Source organism: Echiichthys vipera, assembly GCF_963691815.1.
Source record: "Echiichthys vipera genome assembly, chromosome: 10".
Classification (NCBI taxonomy): Eukaryota; Metazoa; Chordata; class Actinopteri; order Perciformes; family Trachinidae; genus Echiichthys; species Echiichthys vipera.
Genome location: NC_139835.1, coordinates 30757832 through 30784829, shown reverse-complemented (window position 1 = coordinate 30784829; position 26998 = coordinate 30757832). Strand labels below are relative to the sequence as shown.

The following is a 26998-nucleotide window of genomic DNA, read 5'->3' as shown; positions in this document are numbered from 1 at the left end:
AGGCGTCTCAGCGCACACTCGACGACGAATCCCTTTATCTCAGAGAGAGCTCAAAGGAGAGAGACGCTGGTGTGAGCTCTGTTTTCACGGCGTCAGTCAGAGCGGTGGCTGTTTGTCAGCTTAACCCACAGAAATACAGATGTACAAGGGAGGTTTTCTTACATCTGTGCCTCTGAAAACACTGGAGAAGTGTGTGAACAGTGTGAGGATGTGAGCAGGAAGGGTTAATCCAGTCAAGAGAGAGTCACTGCAGAGCTGTTAATCACATGGATGCGTCTGATCAGCGGCTCCGTATCAGACGGACAACAGGAGAGAAAGAGTGCATCAGAACGCGATGATAAGGAGTAATGGGAGGAGGGGAGGTGTGGACGGAGGTCAGTAAGGCGTAGTCTGATGCGATGTGCTGTGTCGGGTCAGAGGCCCGGCTCCCTCGTAGCGCTGCGAGAGCGTAAACGGACGGAGGGAGGGAGGGGAGGAAGAGAGGCGCCGTGGAGTTCTGCATTCCAACGGGTTCAAGTGAGTGCAGACGAGCCTCGAGAGGAGTTTGTGTTTCAGTGCAGTTTAACAGATTTCTAGAACACTAACAATGCCAGAAAACCTGCACGATAACAGTCAAACTCAATGAAATGCAAAGCAGTTGTGTGTGTAAAGCGTTTCCTTAAGGCCCCCGCACATGATCAAGGTAAAGCGTCACGCCAGGTATGTGACGTTTACCGGCTAACGGTTGTTTTAATGCTAACGCTGATTTAGAGTCATTCACCTTCCTTCAGCCCACGACTCATTTCTCTAACTGTCCAGTCGTCAGGTCAAACTTTCGTCTTCAGTAAACCACCGTCCACTGTCGACGTGTGCGAGCGCCCCGTCGTGCACAGCTCCGGTCTTCTTCTTGATGACAGCTGGACACTGACTGTGTGTGAGCGTGAGTGTGAACCACAGTCGTGAGTGTGTTTGGTCACATTCACACTGCAAACAAACCGCTACAAGGGATCCAGCTTTCCTTCAGCGACCTGGTCGAGGTTCTTTTGTCCCGTCCCCGAGCACGATTGTTGTGTTCACATAAGCCCAAACCAACAGATCACGATTTCAAAAAACACCCAGAGACGGAGAATAGTCACGATCTTCTCAGCTGACTGGAGAGAAAGCGAGTACGAGTGTTGAACTATTTCTCTAAAGGCTGCAGGAACATTTAAAGTTGGCCGCGGTTGCCAGAGCCCAGTGCATCGCCTGCGTCACATACAGCAGAGAAAGTGTCTACTGAAGGTTTTGCCCTTTGAATTTGACCGGGGCGCCGCTTTATCTTCCGATCTCTCGCTCTGCGTTCATCATCTCTGTCTGTCCGTGTCCTTCTGCGGTCCAAAGCCTCTCTGACTGCGCTCCCGTCTGTGTCCCCAGGCCTTGCTGCAGGCCCACGACGTGGTCGCCCACGAGGTTTACAGCGACGAGGCTCTGAGGGTGACCCCTCCGCCCACCTCGCCTTACCTGAACGGAGACTCCCCGGAGAGCACCAACGGAGACATGGACCTGGAGAACGTCACCAGGGTCCGCCTGGTCCAGTTCCAGAAGAACACTGAGGAGCCGATGGTACGCACTCGGACACATTGGCTGCACACACACACATTAGCTCTGACCTCCTCACTGCATCATCCACCTGTTGCTCTGTTCGTTCACGCAGGGTATCACGCTGAAGATGAACGAGTCTAACCACTGCATCGTTGCCAGGATAATGCACGGGGGGATGATCCACAGACAAGGTACGCTCCCAACGCTGCTCACATTTACACCTGTGCCTCGACACAGAGAGAGAGAGATTAGTGTTACCCTTTAAATTAGATGTTGTTGTGCTTTAAACAACCACAATGATGTTTGGTGACAATGTTCTACATAAGGGTGACAACTCAAATGAACTTATAAAGCGTCTTTCTGGTCACATTCACACGTTCACCCCCCCCCCCCGACACAGTGTGACCAGCCTCACAACAACACCGCTCTCCAAACATCGAACACAGTAAAGCAAATCTTATCACAATGTCACAACGTAAAGGAACCTAAAGGATCGGTCTCCCCCACAGTTGTGTTGGACTAAAGATCTCTAATGAGCTCTAATGAGGCTGATTCATGACTCCCGTCTCTCTCCGTCTCCTCTCAGGGACGCTGCACGTCGGAGACGAGATCAGGGAGATCAACAGCATCAGTGTGGCCAACCAGACTGTGGAGCAGCTGCAGAGGATGCTGGTGAGTGTGTGTGTGTGTGTGTGTGTGTGTGTGTGTGTGTGTGTGTGTGTGTGTGTGTGTGTGTGTGTGTTTATGACTAACCCCTCGTCCAGACCGCAAGCGTCACATCCTCCGTCAGCAGCGTTTTTGCCAGCATTTCACTCTTGATGGTCGCGTCCGTATCAGATCGTCAAACAGGCTCCAACAGAGCGACGGCTGCACCTGATTGGACGAACACTTTCACTCCCGGGCGCCATTTCTCACGGATTTCTCACCGGATCAACACGACGGCTGCTCTGGAAACGTTGAGATGCGCCTGATTTGTTTAAAGTTGCGTGGACATTTTTAACGTGAAACCTCTTTTTTCAGTGTTTTTATCGGTTTCAAACCAGCGAGTCACCGAGACGTCGCTGCGTCTCTTGTTATTGTTTGATCGAGAGAAGAACATGACGTGCACGTTTAATAATTATGGTCAACAGATGACTTTTGTTGTTGTGTTTGAACTCATTATGAAGTAAAAGCTGATCGCACGATGTCATGAACAGAGACACCACCAGCGTTTGGATTGGTTTTCTCGCTTTCAACTCATGGAGGCTTCAAAAACCCGTTTACCTTTCACAATAAAAGCCCCAGACAGATCAGTAGACATTACACCGCATCACTTCTCACCAGATACAAAATATCTTACAGTAGCTTTCATCAGGAAGCGTGAATGATGGACGTGGGGGTGGAAAACAATCTATCAACGCTTTAAAATGATAAAATAACCCTAAAATATGAAGTAAATCGCAGCACGTCCTGTCCAGGGTGGACCCCGCCTCACGCCTGAGGTCAGCTGGGATCGGCTCCAGCCCCCCCGCGTGACCCCGACAGGGACAAGCGGTGGAAGATGAATGGGTGGAGGGTAAATTGCAGCACTGTAGTAAAGAAGAAGTAAAGAAGCCCAGTGATTTTTAACCTTCAGGTCGCGTTTACGTCAGTTCGATTGCGACGCTGCAGAGATTAAAACGACAGCGTATCTGACGTGCGAGTCAAAATCCCACTTGCGGTCTAGACGGGGGCGTAATTGTGTCACATGGTTCAGTGTTAATCAGTGTGTGTGTGTGTGTGTGTGTGTGTGTCCACAGAGGGAGATGCGAGGCAGCATCACCTTCAAAATAGTGCCAAGTTACCGGACGCAGGGCTCCCCGTGTGAGGTAACTCCTCCTCTTCCTCTTTTCTGCTGGTTGTGATGTGGGTACTAACGGCTCGTCTGGTTACTGAGCGTGTGCGTGTGTGTGCGTGTGTGTGTGTGTGTGTGTGTGTGTGTTGCTGTGTTTTGCTGGGGCTGGTTCTAATATTCAGCACACCAATTTCACAACCAAGATACCGGACCCTCCTCCGACCCTCCGGTCCAGGACTGAGCCGCTCCTGTCTGTGTGATCCCGCCCCGCGTGCACACGCTACGGCCGTGGACAAAATAACAGAAACACCTGAGAGTAGGACAAAGGAAGAACAAACTGTGAACAATAACAAACACTTTAGTAGAGAGAAATCAAATTAAACACTTAAAAAAGGGTCCCATGTTGCTCTATTCATGTCAAACTTTCATTATTTGCACATTTTCTCGGCTCAAAAACAAACATTTAAGAGAAAACATCAAAACACAAGGGTTCAAATCCTCGTCCGTCACATTCATCACATTATTTAGATCAAAACAAAAGAGTTGTTCTTTCCCTTTAATAATAATAACGTCCTCTTACAGAGCCTGAGGAGCTGTATTTGCTGCTGTTTGGGTGTCTCTGTTATTTTGTCCAGCCCCTGTTTAAAGACTGTGATTCACACCAACTGTGACACCTCCGGCCTCGAACACACGGACAAACACGGCCGACCAAAAGACCTGAAATGCAGAAACAATGTTGTAAAACCCAGAAAGGAGCTCCTGTCCCGACTCTGCAGCAGCTACAGTTAAAGAGGCCTTTCAGGACAGAAGGGAGGTTCGGCCGCGCTGAGCCGCGTCTGTAATTAGATTATTTTAAAAGGGATTAAAAAAAGGTTATTGTGGGTTTTCTTTCTTTAGGCTGAAACTCAGCGACCGCTTTTATTTTGGAAAGTCACACAAAACCACAGCGATTGTTTCTTTTTAGCTGAAGGCGGAGAAAGAAGAAGACAAACTGCAGCGTTTGACCATTTAAAGAATCTGGAATTATCACTTTATAAACCTTCCTTTGGTCCTTTGGTCCTTCGGCGTTTCACCAACAACAGAAATAAATGAACCAAAATAAGAATAGAATAAAAAAATAGAAACATATAAATATATTCCTAAACGTTATTGTAGTTAAAGTGTTTTATATGCTTCTGTTCCCCGCGACGGACATAAAAGATACTACCCAACGGTTTGGGGGAGGGAGTGTTTGCTGCAGATTTTGTCAGATGGAAATATTCCATCACGCTAGGAATGTACACGGGGTTCGTGCGCCCTGGGTCGCTGCCACTACTTTTGATGGTTTGCTTTTTAAATGTCCAGTTACTTCTCTCTTCTTCGTCGTTTTTCACAAACGGTTGGACTGACTCTATACTGCCGTCTCGACTCCTGGATTCGTAAACTCAGAGGCGACCGGGACCGGATGAAAGGGTCCGTATCCGCACTTACCGTAGGATGGGAATGGGCTTTCATTCGCACCTTCGCTCGCGCAGAATGGAAGTGAACAGGAGGCGAATATTTACCTTGTGCATGTGTGACTGCACCTTAAAGGCACACTCTGCTCCAATAGAACAACATAAATCAGCCGGCGCCTCTACGTGCACCTGGAGCCTGTTGTTGCCTGGTTCGTGTGGTCCACTCAGCGCAGGGTTGTGGGAAAGCCGACTGTCGATCACAGTTCGCCCTACGCCACAGACCCCCCCCCTTCCCCCTCGAGTAAGGTGAAGTGAGTAAAGGCGTAACGTATCCACAGGGTAGCTACTGTAGAAGCTAGCTGCTTTTAATCCCATCGTAAACCGGCCGACCTCTGTGTGCTCCGTCCTGCTGATCGATGCTGAAGAGACGGCCGCGTCCACAGGAACCCGGTGCACACGCACTGACGAGCACAAGCCTGATGGGAGGGAGCTCGGTGGTAGAGGGGGAGGGGCGTGAGGGTTGTAAACATTGTAAATTTGGGGAAGTGACGTGGATCTGCCGACTGCAGCTTTAACACCCCCCCCCCCCCCCCCGTTCCTCAGTAAAACTTTGTGAAGAGGTTTTAAGAGGAGAAGAGTAGAAGAAGAAAAATCTGTCTGCAGCAGAAGAAGAAGAAGAGCTCGTCCCTTTTAACATTAATCAAACTCTATTTTCAGCTCTTTTGGTCCTCCTGCACACACACACACACACACACACACACACACACACACACACACGTTCAGCCGTTAGTGATGACCTCATGCTCTCTCACATGAGCGTCTCATGTTAGTGTGTCGCCCCCCTGTGGTGATGAGGAGCTGCAGGCAGGAGGACGGCTGAGGCCTCACGTCCTGTTGACGTCGCATTACACTTTACGTCATTGTGTGTGTGTGTGTGTATGTGTGTGTGTGTGTGTGTGTGTGTGTATGTGCGTGCGTGTGCGTGTGTGTGTGTGTGTGTGTGTGTGTGTGTGTCGATGCTGACCTGTGTGTCTTATTTCAGAAAGAGTCCCCCACCACCTCCAGGCAGTCTCCTGCCAATGGCCACTCCAGCGTTAACAGTTCTATCTTGGTAAGGATCCCGCCCCCCCCCCCCTCCCAGACCCCCGTCCCGGTGCCCAGAGACCCCCCCCCCCCCCCTCCCAGACCCCCGTCCCCGTGCCCAAACACTTACTTAAGCACTTTGATTAAAGAGCTTCTGGATTGTGTCTGTTTGTTTGTTGTTGAGCTGTCCGAGCAGAATTAGCCGTAGACGGTCGGTCCGTGACGTTCAAGTCCCCCGATGTGTCCGATATCTCAGTTAGCAAATTGGTGTGCCTCATCATGCGTGCTGCGTGCTGCGTGCTGCGTGCTGCGTGCTGCGTGCTGCGTGCTGGTGCTGGTGCTGCGTGCTGGTGCTGCGTGCTGGTGCTGCGTGCTGCGTGCTTGTGCTGCGTGCTGGTGCTGGTGCTGGTGCTGCGTGCTGGTGCTGGTGCTGGTGCTGCGTGCTGGTGCTGCGTGCTGCGTGCTGGTGCTGCGTGCTGGTGCTGCGTGCTGTGTGCTGCGTGCTGCGCCTCACCGCTGACGCCACACCCTGGGCCTCCTGAGGTCACACCCTGGACCTCCTGAGGTCACACCCTGGGCTTCCTGAGGTCACAGCCTGGGCTTCCTGAGGTCACAGCCTGGGCCTCATGAGGTCACACCCTGGGCTTCCTGAGGTCACACCCTGGGCTTCCTGAGGTCACAGCCTGGGCTTCCTGAGGTCACACCCTGGGCTTCCTGAGGTCACAGCCTGGGCTACCTGAGGTCACACCCTGGGCCTCCTGAGGTCACAGACTGGGCTTCCTGAGGTCACACCCTGGGCTTCCTGAGGTCACACCCCCGGCCTCCTGAGGTCACAGACTGGGCTTCCTGAGGTCACACCCTGGGCCCTCTGAGGTCACACCCTGGGCCTCCTGAGGTCACAGCGGCACAGGCGACGCACTCCGGGCTGCAGCCGAGCACCGCGCTGAACTCACTGAGGTTCTGCAGTTGCTTCTGTTTCTGCATCACGGCTCCAGACGCACGGTGCTGCTGCTGGTGTTGGTGCTGGTGTTGGTGCTGGTGCTGGTGCTGGTGCTGGTGTTGGTGCTGGTGCCGGTGCTTGTGCCGGTGCCGGTGCTGGTGCAGGCGCTGTAGTGCCAGTGCTGGTGCAGGTGCTGGTGTTGGTGTTGGTGCTGCTTCACTTGCTCTGTGTTTGCTTGGTCGCTCCGCAGCAGAATCAAAGGTCCGTCCACACCAACAACCAGAACTGTGGTGACGCCCATGACTGGAGTTTGTGTTCCTGCGGTCCCTGAATGCATCATTTAGCTCCCATTAAAGAGGCAGAGGATGTTTCTGAAGAGATTTAGTTTTTATTTAATATTATTATTATTAATAAGAATTTAAAACAGTTTTAAACCACACAGGAGAGAAAGAAAGAGGTGGTTATTACCTAAGAAGCCTTTATTACACTGTATTTATTATTATATTTAATATAAATAAAGTGTAAAGAGTGATCCCAATGATATCCGTTTGTTGTCGTACCTCCATCCACTCCACCTATTTTTAAACCATATATTTACAGTTCTCATCACAGTCACTGTTGTTGGTGTGGACTTTACCTTTGCTCCGATCTCTTGTTTACGTGCAGACGTGCAGACTTGACCGTGCACGCTTCACTCTCTCTGCAGGACGTCTGTGTGTGTGTGTTTCACTTTGGTATATTCATTTTTGTTAACCGTGTTTCCTCCCACAGGACCTGCCGTCCACCATTCAGCCCAAAGGTCGACAGGTGAGTCACTCACTCACACACACACACACACACACACACACACACACACACACACACACTCACTAACACACTCACCTGTCCTCACCAGCTCCTGATGCATCCCTCCCCCTTTACACAGAAGTGTGTTTCCTTCTTTCCTGCTTCACAAACGTCGTCCGTATAATTTGGAATCATTCAGCCGAAAGTGGTTTGGTCCAGAGCAGGGGTCTCGAACCGATCCAGTACAGCTGTGGCTGCACGTTTTTATTCCAACATGAAAAAGCCCCGTCTTCCCCAAGTGACCACAGACACTGATTTGGTTGAATACTAAGAAAAAGGTTAAAGTGACAACAATAGATAATGATGTATATGCATCTACAGTCCACCCCTATTACTCACAGAAACTAAGGGCGCACTCACACTGTGCCTCCGTACCGCGCCCAAACACGTTTCACAGCTAAAGTCTGGTTCCTTTGACCAGTGTGAGTGCAACCGTACCACGTCTAGGAGTGGCACACTTGCGAGAGATTGGCTTTTGTAAAGCGTGTTTGCACATGTACGAGCGACGCATCGCCATGACGTCATCAATGCGTGTGACGTGTTACGGCGTGATGACGTATAGGCAGCAAGAAGCATTCTCCGAGGCCCAGGTAGTGTGAGTACAAACGGGCCTGGAGGGGGGACAAGGACCCTAAAGCACGGGGCACGGGACGGAGGCACAGTGTGAGGGCGCTCTATGTTACGGCCCCAGATCCATCCAGACTCGTTTCCCGGGTCAGGTCTAGGCAGCCCACGAAAACCTCTACCCACTGAGGCGTGTGACCACTGCTGTGTAGCACTTCTGACCGTGTGTGTGGTGATAACGGCACAGGCATCGTTGAACCCTGCAGAGTCTAGAGACCCCCCCCCAAGCACTGATCCAAGGACCCCTTACCTCTAATAACCCTCCACTACTGTCTCCTCATCCCACCACAGCGTCTTTACGTTTGTATGTCATTACCCACAACACAACCCTCTGTGATGCTGTATTATTACGCAGTTTGGAGCCCCTGGTTTTCCCCACAGCGCCACCTACTGACGTGGATGACCACAGATAAATACCACAGCAGAGCCGACACGTGTAAACGCAAACACTCTCTGCCTGCTTATATTTGGCTTTAAAGGTTTATTACACTCACTCACCCTTTAAGGACGTTTTACACATGAATTGTACTTTAATCCTTATAAACAGCAGAATCTGCTCAGTAAATAATGCTCCATGTGTCAAACCCTCCCTGATCCGTCAGTTTTATTTATACAACACACACACTTCTGTTAGATGTGTGTGTGTTGTATAAATAAAACTGACGGATCTCAACCAGACATTTAGAAAATTGGCAAAACACAAGGATCACTCTGGCAGCAGATACACAGCAGCTCAGTCCATAGGTGACTTTGCTAGGAACTGTAGGGTCGCCGGTTCGAGTCCCTGTGTGGACCATGAATGGAGCGTGGACTGGTGGCTGGAGAGGTGCCAGTTCATCTCCTGGGCACTGCTGTGGTGCTGTTGAGCAAGGCACCAAACCCCCATTGGCAGCTGCCTCGCTCTGACATCTCTCTATTAATGCATGTATATAGATCGTGTGTGTGTGTGTGTGTGTGTGTGTGTGTGTGTGTGTGTGTGTGTGTGTGTGTGTGTGTGTGTGTGTGTGTGTGTGTGTGTGTGTGTGTGTGTGTGTGTGTGTGTGTGTGTGTGTGTGTGTGTGTGTGTGTGTGTCCTGTATAATAATAATACACACTTAATATAAGAAAACTCGAATCACAGCCGCCCGCAGCGATGAACGAGCCCTCGCTCCCGCTTCTCATGTCACCAGGAAGCCTCCTGTGCGTAGGGTTATATATGTCGGCTGTGCTACGGTATCTGTTTGTGGTCCTCCACCTCAGTAGGTGGCGCTGTCGTCACAGATACACAGATACTCCTCCTCTGAAGAGAGGATGCTGTGGTCGTCCAGCAGAGGGCAGCAGAGTCCAGCACACACAGACCACCTCACACCACAACCCCTGGCACTACCGTTGACTCATGGTTTATAACGGGAGTAAATATTTAAAAAGTGTTGCACTACTTTCTGTCGCTCCTAAAGAGGAGTCATACCTCGCCCCATCACCCCCCCCCCCACCTCCACCATTCTGCTGTTCAGACTCTGTGAAGCCGTGTTGCTGCATGATGTGTGTGTGTGATGCTTTCAAATCCTAGATTGTCTCCAGACCTGCAATCAAGGACAAAATGTCTGTGAAGGTAAGAGACGGCCTCTCCCATCCCCTCCCCCTCACCCCAGAGCTCACACACTCAGTGGCAGTTCTAGACTGGACGAGACGGGGGTCTTGATGGTCACGGATTACGGTTTCTCATTCTGTATTATGTCTCATAAGTTGTTGCAGCAGTTTTTGAGTTGATAGCATTGGTTCACACAGGTTTGGTGCTAAATTGAAGCGTTTTTCAACACTCGAGAATCGATAAAAATGGTCAAAATACCGAATTGAGGAACTCTACAGTAACGTCCACGCGGTGACGGAGTCTCTTCTTTACAGTCAGACCCAGTTTATGACCTTCGACGCCGTTAATGGACCCGGGTCTGCACAAATATCACAACAGTCCATATTAGAACAGGTCCTGCAGGAGAAACACTAAGAGAACCTGTTTACATTCACACATCTGGACCCAGAGAACCCGTTTACATTCACACATCTGGACCCAGAGAACCTGTTTACATTCATCTGGACCCAGAGAACCCGTTTACATCCATCTGGACCCAGAGAAACTGTTTACATTCATCTGGACCCAGAGAACCCGTTTACATTCATCTGGACCCAGAGAACCCGTTTACATTCATCTGGACCCAGAGAACCCGTTTACATCCACACATCTGGACCCAGAGAACCCGTTTACATTCATCTGGACCCAGAGAAACTGTTTACATTCATCTGGACCCAGAGAACCTGTTTACCTTCATCTGGACCCAGAGAACCCGTTTACATCCATCTGGACCCAGAGATCCTGTTTACCTTCATCTGGACCCAGAGAACCTGTTTACATTCATCTGGACCCAGAGAACCTGTTTACATTCATCTGGACCCAGAGAACCTGTTTACATTCACACATCTGGACCCAGAGAACCCGTTTACATTCATCTGGACCCAGAGAACCTGTTTACATTCATCTGGACCCAGAGAACCTGTTTACATTCACACATCTGGACCCAGAGAACCCGTTTACATTCATCTGGACCCAGAGAACCTGTTTACATTCATCTGGACCCAGAGAACCTGTTTACATTCACACATCTGGACCCAGAGAACCCGTTTACATTCATCTGGACCCAGAGAACCTGTTTACATTCACACATCTGAAGGTCAGAGGTCAACGAACCCCTTTGAAAATTGACAGAACCGTTTTTCCCGGGCTCAAAATTTGGCCTAACTTCAGAGCGTTATTTAGCCTTCTTCTTAACGAGCTAGCATGTCATGATCGGTACTGATAACGGAGCAGCCACGGCCTTTTAAAGATGGTCATGCCGCCCAGGATCTAATGATCTGCCACAGTTAGGGGGACCGGCTAGAACCGCCACTGCAATCACTTCCCCACAGTGGAGACTGTAAATCAGCAGCAAACATCTGTGGGGTTAAAAGTGGAATAAAGCAGAATAATGATGCTTGTGCCGTAATTACCAGTGTGTTGAGAGGCTCATTAACGGCCCAGCAGTGTCTGGGTTTATCCCACTGGGGAAAAAAACACTTTCTAGGAAACCAGTTTCCAACCTAGCAACCGGAAACACCCTCCCATGCTAACACCCCACACCCCCAAGAGTCCACTGCTCATTACTTCAGTTCTAGCCCCTCTTATCTTCCTGTCTGTCAGGTCCTTTCACCCTCTCTGTTCCTCTCCCAACACTCACATCCCTCACTTCATTCAGTCCACATCCCCTCACCCCCCCAACCCGTTCCTCTGTTAGCTCACGCTTCTAACATCCGCACTTCTTTCCGCAGATCTACGTGAGGGCTCAGTTTGAGTACGACCCCTCCAAAGACGAGCTCATCCCCTGCAAGGAGGCCGGCATCCGCTTCCAGGTGGGAGACATCATCCAGATTATCTCCAAGGACGACCACAACTGGTGGCAGGGCAAGCTGGAGAACACCAAAAACGGCACGGCGGGCCTCATCCCGTCCCCAGAGCTGCAGGAGTGGTGAGAACGAAACACACACACACACACACACACAGAGAAAGACCTAAAGACAAAAGCATCCCAACAACCACCAAACGATCCACGTTCTCAAGAACTTTCGCACCGTTTCAGGACAGATCTCGGTTTGACACGCACGTCCATTGTTGCCTCGTTTGTTGTTGAGATGCCCTCTGGTGGATGTGTTGCTTAACGTCTACGCCGACACAAAGGAGGCATAAAAGTATGTCGGCATTGACGGTTACGTGACTTTAAATTGAAGAGTAATTTGCTGATTTTAATGCAGCTCTGTGTCGTGGCAATGCCGGCATTGTATTCACATCATAGACTGTACGTAACGATGGACGACGCTGCTCCCACTGTATTAAAGTGAAGCTAAAATATCCCATACGGGCGCCGCCATGTTGTAATTTTGGAGTCTGTGCAGTAGCGTGATGTCATGAATCGCCTGATATCAAGACGCTCCGTTCCTCTGCTACGGAGACAAGGCTTGCACCGTTCATCTGAACCACAGACTGTATAAAAATCAGACGTAGCGTCTCCGTCCAGCTCTGTTCTCTCAACTTGATCAATCGTCCTCGCCTACGGGAGTCTCCATCTTGTCAGACTTTGACTCCGCCTCATTTCCTTTGACCAAAAAAGGGCATGTATGTGATGTTGGGGGGAGGGGCGTACGTCCATCTGGCTGACGTTTACCTCCGAGGAGAAGTGAGGGCCAGAGGCTAGCTGTCACTCAAGAGGCCACGCCCCTAATTATTCATAAACTTTAACCTCCAATAAAATAAAAACTAGCCCCTCCCCCTCAGTGTTGTCATGGAGACCTGAGCTAAACACACAGACTAGAATGTTCTTTTGTCCTTAAACAGGTTTAATGATGCTGTGTAAACGGCCTGTTTAACATGGGGCTCAATGAGAAACTGCTCTGTTAGGAAACCTGCCCCTAGTGGACACTCAGAGAACTGACGCTGACGGAGCTTCCTGATTGGCTCAAACGGGAAGTCGCTGTGGGCGGGGCTTGATCTGAACACAGTTCCCACTTTTCCATGACACAGATCTGGAATAAAACGGGCAAAGCAACCTTTTAATGTTTCTACATTTGTATGTGAAGTGAGTGGAATGAGCCTTGGATCTGACGCTCGTCTGTGTGTTTGCGGTGTAGGCGAGTGGCGTGCATCGCCATGGAGAAGACCAAGCAGGAGCAGCAGGCCAGCTGCACCTGGTTTGGCAAGAAGAAGAAGCAGTACAAAGACAAGTATTTGGCAAAGCACAACGCAGGTACACCGTGAACTCACTCAACGGTCCTCACATGCATGTGCACATCAAACATCCTGCTGCAATCTCAGTGCATGCACTTTACATCATGTTTAGACCTGTGTGTGTGTGTGTGTGTGTGCTTGAGAGCATGTGTGTCCGTCCATCTGTCCGGGTGTCTGTAGGTGTTTGTAACTGGATCTTGCAGCGTTCATCTCAAGTAGCAGAGCGACGTCCAGGAAGGAGCGGAAAAGCTGCCGGCTCAGCAGAAATCTCACACGAGCACAGGGCCGCTTTAGGGAAATGCGGTGCAGCGGGTTCAAACGGACAGCAGAGGCATCGTTTTACAAACAACGTGCAGCAAAGTGTCTCGCCATTTGTCTCCCCTGTGAACACGCGGCGTCCAGTACAGTTTATGTTTAGCGGCGTCTGCACACAGATGCAGCACACAGATGCAGCACACACTGTAGATTATATCACTGCCATGTGTGTGGCTGTGTGAGCAGGCGGAGGTGTCGGGGGGGGGGGACTCCTCACGTGTGTTTGCGAGCTGAGCCGTGACTGTTAACACAGGAGGCAGAGTGTGTGTGTGTGGGGGGGGGGGGGGGAGGTTTGTTTGTGCTGTTAGTTTTGACGCCAAGTATTTGTTGTGGAGGTGCAATAACCTGCGGCTGGAGCCTTCACTCTTCATTGGTCCGTTGAGACTCTTTAATGTTGTGTCGTTGTGTTGTTTTGTTTTCTAATGTGCTGATCTGCTTTGGGAGGAATCACCTTTTAATTGTCGGTGTGTAATCACCGCCAGGCCCAGATTTTAATATCAAGAGCAGCGGATCTGAGACGGGCCATGAAAGAGGCACATGAGGAGTAATGAAGTGGGTTATGATCACTTAAGGGCGTCCACAGCAACGCGGGTCTTTTTGAAACCGTGTTCCACCCGCGTTGGTGTGGACGGGGACTGACTCACTTTAACACACAGAGAAGAGCAGCAGCCACTCGTATGTCCAGCATGAGTTTCAGGGGCCGTCCGTACGAACGCCGGTCTTTCTGAAAGCGTGTTTCTCTGTTTCACGGTTCGTCCTTTCATCCACACGTAACCTCAGCTGCTGCTCCTGAAACCAGAGTTATTTGAGTCCAGGGTGAACTTTTAGCGTAAGTCTGGTGTCAGCAGTCAATCGTGCGTGCGCGTGTGTGTGTGTGTGTGTGATAAGCATGTCCATTTAAAAAGCATTACCTTAATATTCTATAGCATGTGACTCAAAACATGAAAGTTATGTCGTCATAAGAGCACGAGTGCATGGGATCCAAACCACCTGCATTTATTCATTCATATTTAAACTGAAGATTCCACATTATTTTGGGCACGGTGAAGGCATTTAAAGGTCTTTTTTAACCACTAATGCTGCTGAAAATAACAGTAAACCTCTGCAGCAGCATGAGAAGAGTCCCTACACACACAACAAAGCAGCATCAGCGTAGTTAGTGAAGCCAGAGTTTATTAAAGAGTGTTTTAAAGACTTACCTACTGGCCCCTGTACCAGCTCCTCTCATAGTAAAGTCCATTACAGTGGAAGGAGCCCATTGGTGCTTTGTTGTGTGTGTAGGGACTCTTCTCATGCTGCTGCAGAGGTTTGCTGTTATTTTCAGCAGCATTAGTGGTTAAAAAAGACCTTTGAAAGCCTTCACCATGCTGCCCCGAGCTAATCACTGTTAGCCACGACCGGCTGTTAGCCACTCTCCTGGATTTCTCCGTTAAAAGTTGTTACACATAAATAACTGTCTCCATGGTTTATTTGATGAGTGTAAGTGCTGAAAAAAGACCATGGGATGATTTTACGCTGGAGTTTCCCTTTAAGGGTTAGCTAGCACTGCGCAGGCGTCAACCTTTCAGCTTCAGCGCCATTCAACAGAGAGACTGTAAACAGATTAAACTGTTTACAGTGAAATAAAAACACCCATAAAAAGTGACAAAAAACCTAAACAGTCAAAAAACCTGTGAATGTTCTCATGTGTCCAGGTCGTCGTTCTCCTCAAAGCAGCTTCAGTCCAAAGCAACTGGACTTGGTTCTTTGTCAGGAAGACGTTTCACCTCTGATCCAAGAGGCTTCATCAGTTCATGTACACACCTGACCAGGACCAGGACCAGGACCAGGACCAGGCTGGGACTGGACCAGGACCAGGACCAGGGCCAGGCTGGGACTGGAGCAGGACCAGGACCAGGGCCAGGCTGGGACTGGTCCAACTAACTGGTGTGAGATCCAGGTATTTAACCTCTCACAGGTCGATGATGTCACTGGAACCCTTTGTGCTCCAAGTGCCAACGACCGTCATTAGAGTGACAGTCGTTGGTGGGAAGTTGGTTTGGACTTGGTTAGTGCTCTATTGAGTCTGAACAACAATCAACAATCTAACCTCAAAGAACAACTGTTCACAAAAGCCGACCTTGACTCCAACGACTTGGAGCACAAAGGGTTCCAGTGACATCATCGGCCTGTGAGAGGTTAAATACCTGGATCTCACACCAGTTAGTTGGACCAGTCCCAGCCTGGTCCTGGTCCTGGTCCTGGTCCTGGTCCAGTCCCAGCCTGGTCCTGGTCCTGGTCCTGGTCCTGGTCCTGGTCAGATGCGTACATGAACTGATGAAGCCTCTTGGATGAGAGGTGAAACGTCTTCCTGACAAATAACCAAGTCCAGTTGCTTTGGACTCAAACTGCTTTGAGGCTAAACAGCCAAAGTTAATCTGATCCGAAACTGGGGAGAAATAAACCACATCTGCACCCAAGATTACAGTTTCCCCTGGAGTTAGCATGTAGCTTCACATAGCTTCACGTAGCTTCATGTAGCTCCATGTAGCTCCATGTAGCTTCATATAGCTTCATGTAGCTTCACGTAGCTTCATGTAGCTTCACATAGCTTCACGTAGCTTCATGTAGCTCCATGTAGCTTCATGTAGCTCCATGTAGCTTCATGTAGCAGTGCATGGAGCATGTAAACTGTGCAGGAACATCTGTTGTAGTCTGAAACCTCCACGTCTAAACCTCCGGCCCCGCCCGATCAGCTGGTGCATGTGATTCCCACTCTACATTACACCCACTGTGACGTGTCGTCGGTGTGATTCCCACTCTACATTACACACACTGTGACGTGTCGTCGGTGTGATTCCTTCTTCAGTCGCAGCGACAGTTATCGTGTTTCTGTGCACAGCGGTTGTTTCTTGCTGTTGTGTGTGTAACATTTTGTATTTCTGCTGTTGTAACCGAACCATGTTATGACCCCCCCCCCCCCCCCCCCTCATCGCTCTCGCTTTCTCCTACTGAACGGCCTCTCTGCATGTAAGTAACAACCAGTGACAGCAACCATCTCTCTCTCTCTTCTTCTTCTTCTCTCTGTTTATGTGATGAACCCTGTAGATTCGATCCGCTGTCACTGCCGAGCGTTTCACTTTTGTTTCTGTTGGTTCAGAAAACAACAGAAGCCCCGGACAAAGCTGAAACCATGTAGCGTAGCGTAGATATACACACGTAGATGCTGCGCCCGTCGCTGCTGCTACGTCAACGCGGCCGCCATCTTGGACAGGAGAGCAGTGTCTCCTAATATACGCGTTTCCATGGAGACGAGAGGTCTGTCCACTGTTAAAAAAAATGTCACAAATGTCAGAAACGTATTTATGATACAGGATACTTAGTGGATTTAAAAAATGCAGGTTTTCATACCAAAATAACAGTAATCTAATGTTAAAATTCAGCCCCAGTGACGTTATCAACAGGGAAATGAGCTCCAGAGACCTAAAGTGTGTTTGTAGCAGCTGTAAATGTGTTTATTTCAGCTGTAAACGTGTTTATTTCAGCTGTAAATGTGTTTATTTCAGCTGTAAACGTGTTTATTTCAGCTGTAAACGTGTTTATTTCAGCTGTAAACGTGTTTATTTCAGCTGTAAACGTGTTTATTTCAGCTGTAAACGTGTTTACAACAATAACAAACGTGTTTATTATTGTTGTAAACACGTTTATTTTAACATGGAGGTCTATGGGGATTGACTCTTTAACATGGAGGTCTATGGGGATTGACTCACTTTAACATGGAGGTCTATGGGACTCACTTTAACATGGAGGTCTATGGGGATTGACTCTTTAACATGGAGGTCTATGGGGACTCACTTTAACATGGAGGTCTATGGGGATTGACTCTCTTTAACATGGAGGTCTATGGGGACTGACTCTTTAACATGGAGGTCTATGGGAACTCACTTTAACATGGAGGTCTATGGGGACTCACTTTAACATGGAGGTCTATGGGAACTCACTCTAACATGGAGGTCTATGGGGATTGACTCACTTTAACATGGATGTCTATGGGGATTGACTCTTTAACATGGAGGTCTATGGGGATTGACTCACTTTAACATGGAGGTCTATGGGGATTGACTCTTTAACATGGAGGTCTATGGGGATTGACTCACTTTAACATGGAGGTCTATGGGGATTGACTCTTTAACAAGGAGGTCTATGGGGACTGACTCTTTAACATGGAGGTCTATGGGGATTGACTCACTTTAACATGGAGGTCTATGGGGACTGACTCTTTAACATGGAGGTCTATGGGGATTGACTCTTTAACATGGAGGTCTATGGGGACTGACTCTTTAACATGGAGGTCTATGGGGATTGACTCTTTAACATGGAGGTCTATGGGGACTGACTCTTTAACATGGAGGTATATGGGGATTGACTCACTTTAACATGGAGGTCTATGGGAACTGACTCTTTAACATGGAGGTCTATGGGGACTGACTCTTTAACATGGAGGTCTATGGGGATTGACTCTTTAACATGGAGGTCTATGGGGATTGACTCATTTTAACATGGAGGTCTATGGGGATTGACTCTTTAACATGGAGGTCTATGGGGATTGACTCTTTAACATGGAGGTCTATGGGGATTGACTCACTTTAACATGGAGGTCTATGGGGATTGACTCTTTAACATGGAGGTCTATGGGGACTCACTCTTTAACATGGAGGTCTATGGGGATTGACTCTTTAACATGGAGGTCTATGGGTACTGACTCTTTAACATGGAGGTCTATGGGTACTGACTCTTTAACATGGAGGTCTATGGGGATTGACTCACTTTAACATGGAGGTCTATGGGGATTGACTCTTTAACATGGAGGTCTATGGGGATTGACTCACTTTAACATGGAGGTCTATGGGGATTCACTTTAACATGGAGGTCTATGGGGATTGACTCACTTTAACATGGAGGTCTATGGGGATTGACTCACTTGGAGAAGGCCTCAAGTGGCCGTAGGAGGAACTGCAGGCACTGAGGTCGACTCTTAAATAACGTCCACTGACAAACCCTACATAAGCTAGCGTTAGCTCCCTTAGCATCAGGACAGTCACTTCCTGTAATGTTAGCTTAATAGAAGGATTAGCATCGACCTCTTGTCATATCAAAGCCAACACGTTCCTCCTCTCTCAAGATGGCGGCAGTAGCGGAGCGTCTCATGAGCCCGGCTGCTGCATCTACGTGTTCATATCCGCAGTAGTAGTATCACTAGTCTGTGTGTGTCAGATACTGTGTGTGTGCTGTGGTGTTAGCTTGGATGCTCATCAGCAGGGATGTAAAGAGTCTCTAACGTATGGATTCAGACTCTCTTCCCCTAAAACAAACCTCTGCTGTCGCTCTGCAGCCTCCTGTTGCACCAGAGAACCCGGTGACTCGTGGGTATGGTATTTTTGCTTCGTCAGCGCCCTGAGGTGGCGGCTGCACGGGGGCTCGTGTTACAGAGGCCGAGGACACATTGTACAGCGAACAGCTCGAACATGTGACACTCTGCTCTGGGTTCGGTCACGCAGAGGAACATACACCGTACAAACCACACAGCATGAACCTGAGTGTGTTTCAAACACACAGAAGAAGCTTTAGCTGCCGTTCTGTCCTTTAAGTTCAGATACACGGGTCTTTATTCGTCACGCACAACAGTTACAGAAGTATTCGCTGACACGGGGAAAATCTCCTGCGTCTGACGAGGCTCAGAGAATAACTATAAAAAGAAAACCAAGTGAAACCTGAAGCCAAGACAAAGACACTGCACGTTAGGATGAAGGCCCAGACTATAATGTGACGTGTTAGTGGATGAAACAACATTCTGTGCACAGCTGTGTGAAGTTTTAAGGAAGTAAAAAGGAAAGAGTTGCATGAACTGAACTTAACTCACGTCGTTAATAAGGATCTAAATCAGTAAAGCAGAATTAAAACCCAAAGTCTGTTCATTGTTTCATATTAAATACATATAAAAAGATTGCACACACGCAGGTTTGAGCTAAAATAACGACATAATAACTTTATTTAGAATCAAATTCACTTGTGTTTTTGTGTCTTTGACACTAAACCGGATTTTAATAAGGATCTTAATCAGTAAAGCAGAATTAAAATAGAAAGTTTAGATTCCATCTGGTAAGGATGAACCCTGGGCGCCTCCCTAGGGAGGTGTTCCAGGCACGTCCAGCTGGGAGGAGGCCTCGGGGAAGACCCAGGACCAGATGGAGAGATTAGATCTCCACACTGGCCTGGGAACGCCTCAGGATCCCCCAGTTAGAGCTGGTTAATGTGGCCCGGGAAAGGGAAGTTTGGGGTCCCCTGCTGGAGCTGCTGCCCCCGAGACCTGATCCAGGATCAGAGGCTGAAGATGAGATTAGAAGTTTACTGAGCACAAGAAATCCATGTTTCATATTAAATGTATTTAAAGATGCCGTTCACGCAGGTGTGCAACCCCTGTCCCTGGATAGAGAGCTAAAATAACGACATAATAACTTTATTTATGACCAAATTCACTTGTGTTTTTATGTCTTTGACAGTAAACCGGATATTTTCACTCATCCTTTAATAAAAGAAGAGCTTTAAATGTGCCACATGTGTTTTTCTGACATTTTATAAAAACAACAAACGATGCGATAATTATCAGATTAACTGAGAATAAAAATTATTGTGATTTGCAGCAAATTGTTCTCGAGAGTCTTGATGAGTTTGATCCTTAAACTGTCAGAAAAGAGCGAAAAATGCTGATTATAAGTAAATAAACATAATTAATGAGCCCAAACTGGAACATTAACAGTCAGAAACTCCCAAAAATATTTATTTACTTTCATAAAAGCAGCAAATATTCACTTTCATCGTCACTTTATGAATAAATGAAGTGATTATCACATCGATTCAGCCGGTTTTCTTCTGATTCATTCATCCGACAACACAACAATATTTTATTTTGTTTGCAAAAATCCAAAACTTTTGTTCAAATCCAAAAGTTTCTGCTGCCGTCAAGAGTTAAAGTCCCTCGCTCGAGAATAATTCTGACTTATAGGAGAGATAAACGTAGGTTCTTGTGTTAGTTTAACACATATTTTATCATTTCTTTGTCTTGTTTTTCACTTTTATGATTTACCGTATTTTCCGCACTATAAGGCGCACCACATTATAAGGAGCATAGAACAGACGCTCCAGTGGAGGCTGGGGTCACGTTCTGCATCCATTAGATGGAGCTGCTCTAAAGGGAACGTCAACACAACAGTCAGGGGAGGTCGTCTTGTTGCTTCCTCCACTTCGGCACCATTGATTGGTTCATGTTCAACTCTCTGGCTGCTGCTCTATTCCCGTGTTCTGCTGCGTGACTAATGGCCTTGAGTGTAAACTCTGCGTCGTAAGCGTGTCTCTTAACAGGAGCCATTTTGGGTCTTTACACAAACACACACATGGAAATGAAACGGCACGCTTCACGCAGTCGTATATCTCAACATGCACCGCGCGTTACTTCTTCTACGGGGGAAAATAGAGTCGGCGGCTGCTCACCGTAGTTGGAGACCTGTTGTGGCTCAATATTGGTCCATATATAAGGAGCACCGGGTTATAAGGAGCACTGTCGGCTTTTGAGACATTTGAAGGTTTTTAGGTGCAACTTATAGTAAAGAGAATACGGTAATAATTTAAAATAATACTTATTCCAGAAAAGACCCGTACGCTAGAACGCAGAGACACGTGATGTCTTTGTCACGAAGCCTTTTTCCCTCTGCGTGATTTTCTGTTCTTTTAAAACCATCACGTCACCGATCGTCGTTAGACTTGTTGCCACGGAGATTTCGTAACTTCCTCTTCTCTTCCCCACGTAATGTTTAAACACTCGTCAGTTCCCCTCCGTCGGCCGTCTGCCCCAGCACACACTCTCTCCGCGTCCTCTCACTCTCTCACTCTCTCTCTCTCTCTCACGCTCAGTGTTCGACCAACTAGATCTCGTCACGTACGAAGAGGTCGTGAAGCTTCCCGCCTTCAAGAGGAAAACGCTCGTCTTGTTAGGTAAGCTGTGTGTGTGTGTGTGTGTGTGTGTGTGTGTGTGTGTGTGTGTGTGTGTGTGTGTGTGTGTGTGTGTGTGTGTGTGTGTGTGTGTGTGTGTGTGTGTGTGTGTGTGTGTGTGTGTGTGTGTGTGTGTGTGTGTGTGTGTGTGTGTGTGTGTGTGTGTGTGTGTGTGTGTGTGTGTGTGTGTGTGTGTGTGCGTGTGTATGTGTGTGTGTGAAGCGCAGAGAAACGGCGTCGCCTGCCCTCCTGAGCGACCTCACTGACCGACTGTGTGTGTGTGTGTGTGTGTGTGTGTGTGTGTCTTTGTCAGGGGCCCATGGAGTCGGCAGGAGACACATCAAGAACACGCTCATCACCAAGCACCCCGACAGATTCGCCTACCCCATCCCACGTAAGACACACGAGTCCTCAAACACTTCCTGCGAATGCAAATGCGTATTTGTCCAGAACAGTTGTACCTAAAGTTTGTGTGAATCCATTCGTGGCGTGGGCACGCAGCTGGATTCTGTGTGCTTTGTTTATTTGACATCATCTGAAAAGGACGACCGCGCTCACCGCTCACCGACCCGTTTCCCAACAGACACAACCAGACCTCCAAAGAAGGACGAGGAGAACGGGAAGAACTACTACTTCGTCTCCCACGACCAGATGATGCAGGACATCAGCAACAACGAGTACCTGGAGTACGGCAGCCACGAGGACGCCATGTACGGGACGCGGCTGGAGACCATCCGCAAGATCCACCAGCAGGGACACATAGCTATACTGGACGTTGAACCTCAGGTGTGTGTGTGTATGTACGTGTGTGTGTGTGTGTGAACGCCAGCACGTGAGGACATTCTGACGTCTAACACCTGTTCTCCATCAGGCCCTGAAGGTCCTGCGGACAGCGGAGTTCGCCCCGTACGTCGTCTTCATCGCCGCGCCGACTGTCACGCCGGGAATCAACGAGGTGGGAACACACCCAACACACACTCACACGATGCGGCATGTTAGAGTGGGGTGGTGATAGGGGAGAGCGGGGCTGGTTGGCACACTCGTCACTCTGCAGCGCCGTTTGTTTTTCGTTGGTGGTTTTGTTTTAATGTTCAGAGCCTCTCTTTCATCCTCTCTCTGTTTCTGCACTCGTTTACTTCTGCACGCTGCATGCCTTTGTTTCTCTGGCTCCTCTCAGATGCCCAGGTGGTGTCGGACGCTGCCAGTGAGTAAAAGTGTTATTGTGTGTGTGTGTGTGTGTGTTCCTCTCCATATGCTCCTTTGTGTACGTTTCTTCCTGAGTGAAGCTGCACACACACAGTGTTTATCCCGTGCACCCCTACCTCACCAGACGTTCATCACAAACCTTTTTATCGTCTGATGAACACTAACGACGGTGTGGATCCGTCTACGGTCTGGATCTTGACTCTACGGTTTAACCGGCAGAGCAGCTCTGGTGAAACCACAGGATGCGCGTGGACCCGGCCCCTCAGGGAACGTTTTCTGGCCCTTTGAGAAGAAGCTAAAGTGAAAAAGTAAATCATGGCCGTAGTGGCTCATGCTGACTGCTGTCCTCTATCACATCTCCGCGCCACTGTCTCAGCGGAACCAGTTTAAACTGGACTGGAGGACCAAACCAGTTTAAACTGGGCTGGAGGACCAAACCAGTTTAAACTGGGCTGGAGGACCAAACCAGTTTAAACTGGGCTGGAGGACCAAACCAGTTTAAACTGGACTGGAGGACCAAACCAGTTTAAACTGGTGCTGGAGGACCAAACCAGTTTAAACTGGGCTGGAGGACCAAACCAGTTTAGACTGGACTAGAGGACCAAACCAGTTTAAACTGGACTGGAGGACCAAACCAGTTTAAACTGGGCTGGAGGACCGAACCAGTTTAAACTGGACTGGAGGACCAAACCAGTTTAAACTGGGCTGGAGGACCAAACCAGTTTAAACTGGGCTGGAGGACCAAACCAGTTTAGACTGGGCTGGAGGACCAAACCAGTTTAAACTGGGCTGGAGGACCAAACCAGTTTAAACTGGGCTGGAGGACTAAACCAGTTTAAACTGGGCTGGAGGACCAAACCAGTTTAAACTGGGCTGGAGGACCAAACCAGTTTAAACTGGACTGGAGGACCAAACCAGTTTAAACTGGGCTGGAGGAGTTCACAGCGTCTTCCTGTTTCCTGTCTGTTGGGGACACAGAGAAAAAGTCGTAATATTTTTTAAAAAGTAGAAATATATCGAGAGAAGAGTCAGAAGATTGAGACAAAAAAGTCTTTTAGTGGTTATAGTCTAAGAAGGAAGTCTTCCTGTTCACTGTCCGTATCTGCTGGGTCAAAAACAGTATTAAAAATACAGACTGAAATATTCTTTAACCACTTTGAAGACACTGAAGAGATGTGAGACAAAGACTTTGAGAGGAAAGGTCGGGAGATCGGGACGAAATAAACTGTGATATTTTGAGAACAAACTTCGGGAGGTTGTTACAAAAAAGTCGTATTATTTACGAATAAAGGAGAGTTCACAGCGACTTCCTGTTTCCTGTTTCCTGTCTCAGTCAGACGGGGACGTGGAGAAGTGACCTGGATGTAGCTCCAGTTCTATGAGGACGTGCTCATCCTGAATACTTTACAGAGAATGAAGCTGACAGCTCTGATTTACCTTCAAAGAAACTCTGTGTTATTTATGAAACTGTGATATTTCCTCTGATAATCATCGTGAAATCAGTTTCATGATATTTCCCCGTCTGACCACAGTCCTGAACCAAACAATCACCACGTTCTGAATCTCTCTCTGTCTCTCTCTCTCTCTCTCTCTCTCTGTCTCTCTCTCTCTCTCTCTCTCTCTCTCTCTCTCTCTCTCTCTCTCTCTCTCTCTCTCTCTCTCTCTCTCTCTCTCTCTCTCTCTCTCTCTCTCTCTCTCTCTCTCTCCATCGGTGTCTGACTCCCTCTCCTCCTCCTCCTGCAGGACGAGTCTCTGCAGCGGCTGCAGAAGGAGTCGGAGATCCTGCAGAAGACCTACGCCCACTACTTCGACCAGACCATCATCAACAACGAGATCGACGAGACCATCATGCACCTGGAGGAGGCCATCGATCTGGTGTGCACCACCAGCCAGTGGGTCCCCGTGTCCTGGGTCTACTGACCGCCACCGTCACCGCCACCTTCTCCTCCTCCGCCCAGCAACGCCTCGGCCAAACTCCCGTCATTCCCTCTTTGAAATCAGAATCAATAAAAACTCTTTAAGACTAAAACGATCTCTCTACACTGAACTTGATCGACACCCTCCTCAGCGTTCTGTGAAAGAAGCCACAGCATTCAACCGGAGTCCTCCTGAGCGCCGCACAGACGAGCAGCGGCGGCGGCGGGCTGCCGACTCTCAGACTCTCGCCCTGACGGACGACCTCGTCCTAGTGTTGTATAAAAACAAAAGTGAATATTGTCGTGTCTGTGCTAGCTAGGAGGCGACATTTTTGTAGACGTTTGTTTTAAAGAGACAGTACCGCGTCCCGTCGCCGTCGTAGTCCCGCTGGGTGTCGTAGTTTTTTTAAACCCTCTGCACGAAGACGCGGTCGGGGTTTCCTGTCAAAGTAAAAGCACACAAACACTCCTGGGCTGTAGATCAGGTCACCGGCCCTCCTCGTTTACTCCTCTTGCTCTTTTCTGAGCTGTGATGTTGTGTTCAGTCCGGCTGCGAGGCGAAGATTTGCGACGTTTCTTTGTCTGAAATAACCACGACTGCTGCTTCGTACCCGTGTACGAGTCACAGATACATTGGGAAACCAAAATGGCGTTGTGTCGTCTCCGGGAAGTTACGCTACGTCTCAGTGACTCCTTCCTCCAGCGCAGAGGTTCAAATTTTACCGTGATTTAGTTGCAATAAACGGATAAAAAGTCATAATTCATATTTGTCGGATCCGTCCGCGAGAACAGAAGTTTGTATCGACCGGCACTGAGCTAACCGCCGCCACAGCGGAGCCCTACGTAAACTGATTTTGCGTTGATTTAATTGCAATAAACTGATTTTAAAAAGCCAATTTAACCATAACATGATTTGTAAAAAGTCTGAATTCATACTTTGCCGGATCCGTGCGCAAGAACAGAAGTTCGGATCGATCTGCGCTGTGCTAGCCGGCAGCGGAGCCCTACGTAAACTGATTTTGCGTTGATTTAATTACAATAAACTGATAAAAAAGCCGATTTAGTCATAACAAGATCTGTAAAAAGTCTGAATTCATACTTAGTCGGGTCGGTCCGCAAGACGACGAGCAAAGAACTTTTAAAATGTGTTTTTTCTGGGTGGAATTGGATCGGATGCTAACTTTTATGCTAACATTTCAGCGGCTCCATCGAAACGTAGACGTCCAATAGCGGTTCGCTAACTTTGCTCCTTGTTCGCCCGGTCCGAGGAGCTGCCGTCGTAGCGCCGCGTCCACAGACGGATACAAGAACTTGTTTTCTACGTTTCTGATTCGAGGACGTCGGGAGAATCTTCAAACGCTCAAACGTCTCAAAGTGCACGAACGGCGTCCGGTCTGAACACAACGTAGCGCCGCGTCACATCCTCTCGTCCTCCTGCGGCGAGCCCCCGGCGCCCTCCAGGTACTGTCTCTTCTAAATGAATCCATGAATGTTCTTAGAGATTTGAACGAATGCATGTGGACGTTTGCAAGCTTTCATGCCGTCAGTCAGTCAGTCAGTGTTCGGTGTCCCTCTGTAAAACCCCCGACACACAAAAGAAGACAATATAAATATAAACATGTAAAAACAAACACATTCCAGCTGTTCCAGAAGCTGAACTCCAGGAAGCACGAGAAGAAAACAACACACACGGCGACGGAGCCGGACGTCCACTTCACACCTATGCACATCCTTTGCATCTCGGGTGACATTTCTAAACCGCCGATTTATAAAAGTTAAAACAAGGAATCGACCGTGTGGTGAGATGTGTTTGTAACAAACAAAGAAATCCAATAAAAGTCTTTTTTGATTCGTCAAACGCGACAAAAGGACGGTTCTCACCTCATTCCTCATTTCAGAAATGTGACGTCCACGAGTATTAACGTCTCAGTCCAGTTCAAAGACCCACGACGGACAGAAGTGACTTTTATTTTGAAAGTGTCTGCAGAGGAAGTGCACATTTCTGCGCTGCAGCGGTGAGGCGTCTGCGGCGGGTGCGTCTGAGTAACGTGTGTATGAATATGACGAACTGCCCCTCGTGTAAATGACTCTGCAATGATAGAAGATCTGAAGTCTGAACAGTTTTTTAAATATATTTCCTTTCATGTGTTGGAAAAGTGAATTTGGAGTCTTCTGTTTCTTCTCTGAACACGACGCCGACAAAATCTCTGTTAGCAACTGTTCGCTCGAGAGCTTTAAGTGTAATTCTGACGCAAAATAAATAAATTCATCAAATAGTCCATGGAGACACTTTTAACGGAGAAATCCAGGAGCGATGCTAACAGCTGGACGTGGCTAACAGTGATTAGCTTGGGGCAGCACGGTGAAGGCATTCAAAGGTCTTTTTTAACCACTAATGCTGCTGAAAATAACAGCAAACCTCTGCAGCAGCATGAGAAGAGTCCC

The 26998-nt window shown here is 48.5% G+C and overlaps 1 protein-coding gene across 7 annotated transcripts in view; it reads left to right on the top strand.

Moving 5' to 3' along the window:
* The window catches only part of caska (calcium/calmodulin-dependent serine protein kinase a), a 125079-nt gene extending 98441 nt beyond the window's left edge, over positions 1-26638 (top strand). For 2 of the 7 annotated variants that reach the window (XM_083921785.1, XM_083921783.1), the window contains 14 exons: positions 1393-1581; positions 1673-1751; positions 2147-2232; positions 3339-3407; positions 5852-5920; positions 7604-7639; positions 9852-9893; positions 11642-11838; positions 12995-13110; positions 21354-21434; positions 21745-21825; positions 22015-22217; positions 22303-22386; positions 24381-26638. In XM_083921785.1, the coding sequence (XP_083777911.1) occupies positions 1393-1581; positions 1673-1751; positions 2147-2232; positions 3339-3407; positions 5852-5920; positions 7604-7639; positions 9852-9893; positions 11642-11838; positions 12995-13110; positions 21354-21434; positions 21745-21825; positions 22015-22217; positions 22303-22386; positions 24381-24557 (1509 nt within the window). In that variant the 3' untranslated portion in view covers positions 24558-26638. The remainder of the gene's footprint in view (positions 1-1392; positions 1582-1672; positions 1752-2146; positions 2233-3338; positions 3408-5851; positions 5921-7603; positions 7640-9851; positions 9894-11641; positions 11839-12994; positions 13111-21353; positions 21435-21744; positions 21826-22014; positions 22218-22302; positions 22387-24380) is intronic. The other 5 variants (XM_083921787.1, XM_083921784.1, XM_083921789.1 and 2 more) reach the window with 3 other exon arrangements.
* The last annotated feature ends 360 nt before the right edge of the window (positions 26639-26998 follow it).